General features: G+C 50.5%; 1 protein-coding gene and 1 pseudogene across 1 annotated transcript; both read left to right on the forward strand.

The window, feature by feature from the left end:
- The first annotated feature begins 4,429 nt into the window (after positions 1–4,429).
- Positions 4,430–4,887, forward strand: LOC135575014 (serine/threonine-protein kinase fray2-like; annotated as a pseudogene).
- Positions 4,888–5,136: 249 nt separating this feature from the next.
- On the forward strand, positions 5,137–6,291 carry LOC135575015 (uncharacterized protein DDB_G0287625-like; the record flags this gene model as incomplete). The annotated part of the gene is made up of 1 exon (XM_065027144.1): positions 5,137–6,291. A coding segment is annotated over one exon (1,155 nt), but the record flags the coding sequence as incomplete, so codon positions are not given.
- Positions 6,292–6,982: the final 691 nt, after the last annotated feature.

Consider the following 6,982-nt stretch of genomic DNA (forward strand, 5'->3'; position numbering starts at 1 on the left):
TCTCCATAGCATTCCCCCTCTCATAGCATTCCCCCTCTCCACAGCATTCCCCCTCTCCATAGCATTCCCCCTCTCCATAGCATTTCCCCCTCTCCATAGCATTCCCCCTCTCCATAGCATTCCCCCTCTCCACAGCAATCCCCCTCTCCATAGCATTCCGCCCCTCTCCATAGCATTCCCCCTCTCCATAGCATTTCCCGCTTTCCATACACCAGACAATGGGATCTGTAGCTTGCCACGGGGCTCCTCCAGACGATAGAGACTTTTCATGTCGGGGGCCTGAGGGAACCAAGGTAAATCCTACAACTTGGCAGAACACCGTGCCAACCCAGGGATGCCAGCGTCCACCAGCATCGCAGCACTCTGCATTTTTAGCCTCTGCTGTATGGCTGCCTTCCACCTCACTTGCTTGAGCATGTTTTCATCCCCTCGTATATTTCCTTATCCCTATTGTTCTACCTTTTTATTTCTTAGTAATTAGTGAATGGGGTGAGTTCTCCTCTCTTTCACACATGAAACAAAATGGGTTTGGCATCAAGTTTATGAACACAATCCATTATCATAACTGCACTGGTTACCTTTAAAGGTGCTCCATGCTTCTCTATCCTCCTCCCCCACCACTACATCCCAGCCTGGCCACTGGAGCCTTGGTAGTGGTGGGTGGGGGGGTTGGGTGAATGGCAGAGCCATCTGCCCTCACCTTCACTAGGGGTGACCCCTCCACAGGTGGCACTCCCCTTCGCCTTATCGGGAGGGCAGCAGGGGCGCAGGAAGGGGGCGGGCGTGTACATAAAGGGCGCTGGCATAAAGAGTGATGGGCCAGGGAACGCTGTCCGCTCCGCTGTTAAGTGTCCGTTCCCCCATTCTCCCTCCTCCACCTCCCTCCTCACATCCATCAATCCTTTATGGAATCATTTGCATATTGCATAGGCTGTGCTGATTTTATTGAGGTCGTTTTTATCAGTCCTCTGTGGCGGCCCCGACACAATAAATTCAGCTTACTCCAGGACAAGGATGACCTTTTTTCTCAAATCAAGCTGTTCCACGCTGAATCCACTCTGTCTCACCCACCTCCACCTTCCCCATGTTACTGTGTTTGTCTCATTTCTCACTCCTCTGTCTGCCTGTCTGTCTGCCTGTCTGTCTGTCTGTCTGTAAAGTCTGTCTCTCGCACACTTGCACTGAAGCATACAGGTATGTTCATACACACAGAGCTGCCACACATTCATAGACACACACGCATACACACGCAGACACACACGCAGACACACACGCAGACACACACGCAGACACACAAAAACAGATTTTCTTCAGTATGAAAAAGAAAATCAATAAAACACAAATGGTGTGGAATCCCCCCCACCTCCCCCCATACAAATAGACCCTGCAAGCATTGTCTATTACACCAGTTTGAGTGTTGTTGGCTGTGAACACAGTTAGTGTTGGCTGTGTTGTCTGTCTGAACGTCCCCATTCGTTAGCTTAAAGCAACATCTGCTCTGGAGTCTGCACCTGCAACCCTCTCAGCCCTCTCCTCTTCTCCCTGATCCCCCTGCACTGATCTGAGACCTGATCTCAGGCAGCTGTTTTGGAGGACTAAGCCTCTTAAAACAAACTGCCCCCCTGGAGCTCGGAGCTCCACAGGGCCCAGGACAGGGGGCCAGCATGGATGCCCACTGAAGGTCATCATCCCTGGGGAGAGGTTCAGAGAGAGGCCCCTGTGCAGTCTCATGTTCCCCAGCCCCCAGATTCAAGAGGAGGGAGTTTTATGTAGCACAGTAACTGGGACAACATTTACCTGAGTCAATGTCAATGTCACTTGTACCTATTCTTTTTACCACTAAACGATGACCCTGAGACATTGGGGTTGACATGGTTATTGTCTCCTCTTTCTCAGTCAGGGTCACCATGCTGGAGGAGCTATTGATAGTGAAGATATTAGAGGTATTGTAGATGCTAGGTTCAATCCAAACAAGTGATTGGGTTTCAAGGGTAAGTGAAAACAACAAAGTGAGAAAGTGATTTTAACTGAATACAGACCCTAGTGTCTCAGTGCAGTAATTTATCCAAAGACTAGGAGAAAAGGTGGATTTTTCTTCTCAATTTCTAACCTTCTCCTCCTCCCTCTGTCCTTCCCATCTTTCCTCCCTCATTTCTTCATTTGTCTAGACGTGATCATCTCTGCAGATTTACTCACAAATTGATATCCAAACTGAACGTGCCATCTATCACACACATCTACCACGCTAAATGTGTCTATTTGCATCTCTCCTCTTCCCCAGTTCATTTAAGAAATACTCAAAAATCCATCACTCTCCACAGTAAAATGGCAAGCACAGAGAGGAGGAGCGGGACAGCCACAACTTGTTTCCCACATTGTTCTAACAGGGAATCCAAATAGCCTAGCTTTCCCCTGGAGAAGAAGAGCGAGTAAAAGAGAGAGAGAATACAAAAAGGACATTTAAGGATATAAATACTCAGACACAGAAGCAGAGACAGAGGCAGAAGCAGAGACAGAAGCAGAGACAGAAGCAGAGACAGAAGCAGAGGCAGAAGCAGAGACAGAAGCAGAGACAGAAGCAGAGGCAGAAGCAGAGACAGAAGCAGAGACAGATGCAGAAGCAGAGACAGAAGCAGAGACAGAAGCAGAGACAGATGCAGAAGCAGAGACAGAAGCAGAGACAGAAGCAGAGACAGAAGCAGAGACAGAATCAGAGACAGAATCAGAGGCAGAAGCAGAGGCAGAAGCAGAGACAGAATCAGAGACAGAATCAGAGGCAGAAGCAGAGACAGAAGCAGAGGCAGAAGCAGAGACAGAAGCAGGGACAGAAGCAGAGACAGAAGCAGAGACAGAATCAGAGACAGAATCAGAGGCAGAAGCAGAGACAGAAGCAGAGACAGAAGCAGAGACAGAGGCAGAAGCAGAGACAGAAGCAGAGACAGAAGCAGAGACAGAAGCAGAGGCAGAAGCAGAGACAGAAGCAGAGACAGAAGCAGAGGCAGAAGCAGAGACAGAGGCAGAAGCAGAGACAGAAGCAGAGACAGAAGCAGAGACAGAAGCAGAGGCAGAAGCAGAGACAGAGGCAGAAGCAGAGACAGAAGCAGAGACAGAAGCAGAGACAGAAGCAGAGACAGAAGCAGAGACAGAGGCAGAAGCAGAGACAAAAGCAGAGACAGAAGCAGAGACAGAAGCAGAGGCAGAAGCAGAGACAGAGGCAGAAGCAGAGACAGAAGCAGAGACAGAGAAAGAAGCAGAGACAGAAGCAGAGACAGAAGCAGAGACAGAAGCAGAGGCAGAAGCAGAGACAGAAGCAGAGACAGAAGCAGAGACAGAAGCAGAGGCAGAAGCAGAGACAGAAGCAGAGACAGAAGCAGAGACAGAGGCAGAAGCAAAGCCAGAAGCAGAGACAGAAGCAGAGACAGAGACAGAAGCAGAGACAGAAGCAGAGACAGAAGCAGAGACAGAAGCAGAGGCAGAAGCAGAGACAGAAGCAGAGACAGAAGCAAAGGCAGAAGCAGAGACAGAGGCAGAAGCAGAGACAGAAGCAGAGACAGAGGCAGAAGCAGAGACAGAAGCAGAGACAGAAGCAGAGACAGAAGCTGAGACAGAAACAGAGACAGAAGCAGAGACAGAAGCAGAGACAGAAGCAGAGGCAGAAGCAGAGACAGAAGCAGAGACAGAAGCAGAGGCAGAAGCAGAGACAGAAGCAGGGACAGAAGCAGAGACAGAAGCAGAGACAGAATCAGAGACAGAATCAGAGGCAGAAGCAGAGACAGAAGCAGAGACAGAAGCAGAGACAGAGGCAGAAGCAGAGACAGAAGCAGAGACAGAAGCAGAGACAGAAGCAGAGGCAGAAGCAGAGACAGAAGCAGAGACAGAAGCAGAGGCAGAAGCAGAGACAGAGGCAGAAGCAGAGACAGAAGCAGAGACAGAAGCAGAGACAGAAGCAGAGGCAGAAGCAGAGACAGAGGCAGAAGCAGAGACAGAAGCAGAGACAGAAGCAGAGACAGAAGCAGAGACAGAAGCAGAGACAGAGGCAGAAGCAGAGACAAAAGCAGAGACAGAAGCAGAGACAGAAGCAGAGGCAGAAGCAGAGACAGAGGCAGAAGCAGAGACAGAAGCAGAGACAGAGAAAGAAGCAGAGACAGAAGCAGAGACAGAAGCAGAGACAGAAGCAGAGGCAGAAGCAGAGACAGAAGCAGAGACAGAAGCAGAGACAGAAGCAGAGGCAGAAGCAGAGACAGAAGCAGAGACAGAAGCAGAGACAGAGGCAGAAGCAAAGCCAGAAGCAGAGACAGAAGCAGAGACAGAGACAGAAGCAGAGACAGAAGCAGAGACAGAAGCAGAGACAGAAGCAGAGGCAGAAGCAGAGACAGAAGCAGAGACAGAAGCAAAGGCAGAAGCAGAGACAGAGGCAGAAGCAGAGACAGAAGCAGAGACAGAGGCAGAAGCAGAGACAGAAGCAGAGACAGAAGCAGAGACAGAAGCTGAGACAGAAACAGAGACAGAAGCAGAGACAGAAGCAGAGACAGAAGCAGAGGCAGAAGCAGAGACAGAAGCAGAGACAGAAGCAGAGGCAGAAGCAGAGACAGAAGCAGAGACAGAAGCAGAGGCAGAAGCAGAGGCAGAAGCAGAGACAGAAGCAGGGACAGAAGCAGAGACAGAAGCAGAGACAGAATCAGAGACAGAATCAGAGGCAGAAGCAGAGACAGAAGCAGAGACAGAAGCAGAGACAGAGGCAGAAGCAGAGACAGAAGCAGAGACAGAGGCAGAAGCAGAGACAGAAGCAGAGACAGAAGCAGAGACAGAAGCTGAGACAGAAACAGAGACAGAAGCAGAGACAGAAGCAGAGACAGAAGCAGAGGCAGAAGCAGAGACAGAAGCAGAGACAGAAGCAGAGGCAGAAGCAGAGACAGAAGCAGAGACAGAAGCAGAGGCAGAAGCAGAGGCAGAAGCAGAGACAGAAGCAGGGACAGAAGCAGAGACAGAAGCAGAGACAGAATCAGAGACAGAATCAGAGGCAGAAGCAGAGACAGAAGCAGAGACAGAAGCAGAGACAGAATCAGAGACAGAACCAGAGGCAGAAGTAGAGACAGAAGCAGAGACAGAATCAGAGACAGAATCAGAGGCAGAAGCAGAGGCAGAAGCAGAGACAGAAGCAGAGACAGAAACAGAGACCGAAGCAGAGACAGAAGCAGAGACAGAGGCAGAAGCAGAGACAGAAGCAGAGAGAGAAGCAGAGACAGAAGCAGAGACAGAAGCAGAGACAGAGGCAGAAGCAGAGACAGAAGCAGAGACAGAAGCAGAGGCAGAAGCAGAGGCAGAAGCAGAGACAGAAGCAGAAGCAGAGACAGAAGCAGAGACAGAAGCAGAGACAGAAGCAGAGACAGAAGCAGAGACAGAGGCAGAAGCAGAGACAGAAGCAGAGACAGAGGCAGAAGCAGAGACAGAAGCAGAGACAGAAGCAGAGGCAGAAGCAGAGACAGAAGCAGAGACAGAGGCAGAAGCAGAGACAGAAGCAGAGACAGAAGCAGAGACAGAAGCAGAGGCAGAAGCAGAGACAGAGGCAGAAGCAGAGACAGAAGCAGAGACAGAGGCAGAAGCAGAGACAGAAGCAGAGACAGAAGCAGAGAAAGAAGCAGAGACAGAAGCAGAGGCAGAAGCAGAGACAGAAGCAGAGACAGATGCAGAAGCAGAGACAGAAGCAGAGACAGAAGCAGAGACAGAAGCAGAGACAGAATCAGAGACAGAATCAGAGGCAGAAGCAGAGGCAGAAGCAGAGACAGAATCAGAGGCAGAAGCAGAGACAGAAGCAGAGGCAGAAGCAGAGACAGAAGCAGGGACAGAAGCAGAGACAGAAGCAGAGACAGAATCAGAGACAGAATCAGAGGCAGAAGCAGAGACAGAAGCAGAGACAGAAGCAGAGACAGAGGCAGAAGCAGAGACAGAAGCAGAGACAGAAGCAGAGACAGAAGCAGAGGCAGAAGCAGAGACAGAAGCAGAGACAGAAGCAGAGGCAGAAGCAGAGACAGAGGCAGAAGCAGAGACAGAAGCAGAGACAGAAGCAGAGACAGAAGCAGAGACAGAGGCAGAAGCAGAGACAGAAGCAGAGAAAGAAGCAGAGACAGAAGCAGAGGCAGAAGCAGAGACAGAGGCAGAAGCAGAGACAGAAGCAGAGACAGAGAAAGAAGCAGAGACAGAAGCAGAGACAGAAGCAGAGACAGAAGCAGAGGCAGAAGCAGAGACAGAAGCAGAGACAGAAGCAGAGACAGAGGCAGAAGCAGAGACAGAAGCAGAGACAGAAGCAGAGACAGAAGCAGAGACAGAGGCAGAAGCAGAGACAGAAGCAGAGACAGAAGCAGAGACAGAAGCAGAGACAGAGGCAGAAGCAGAGACAGAAGCAGAGACAGAAGCAGAGACAGAAGCAGAGGCAGAAGCAGAGACAGAAGCAGAGACAGAAGCAGAGACAGAGGCAGAAGCAGAGACAGAAGCAGAGACAGAAGCAGAGACAGAGGCAGAAGCAGAGACAGAAGCAGAGACAGAAGCAGAGACAGAAGCAGAGGCAGAAGCAGAGACAGAAGCAGAGGCAGAAGCAAAGGCAGAAGCAGAGACAGAGGCAGAAGCAGAGACAGAAGCAGAGACAGAGGCAGAAGCAGAGACAGAAGCAGAGACAGAAGCAGAGACAGAAGCAGAGACAGAAGCAGAGGCAGAAGCAGAGACAGAAGCAGAGACAGAAGCAGAGACAGAAGCAGAGACAGAGGCAGAAGCAGAGACAGAAGCAGAGACAGAAGCAGAGGCAGAAGCAGAGGCAGAAGCAGAGACAGAAGCAGAAGCAGAGACAGAAGCAGAGACAGAAGCAGAGACAGAAGCAGAGACAGAAGCAGAGACAGAAGCAGAGGCAGAAGCAGAGACAGAAGCAGAGACAGAGGCAGAAGCAGAGACAGAAGCAGAGACAGAAGCAGAGACAGAAGCAGAGACAGAA

This window comes from Oncorhynchus nerka, linkage group LG14 (assembly GCF_034236695.1).
Source record: "Oncorhynchus nerka isolate Pitt River linkage group LG14, Oner_Uvic_2.0, whole genome shotgun sequence".
NCBI classification, from domain to species: domain Eukaryota; kingdom Metazoa; phylum Chordata; class Actinopteri; order Salmoniformes; family Salmonidae; genus Oncorhynchus; species Oncorhynchus nerka.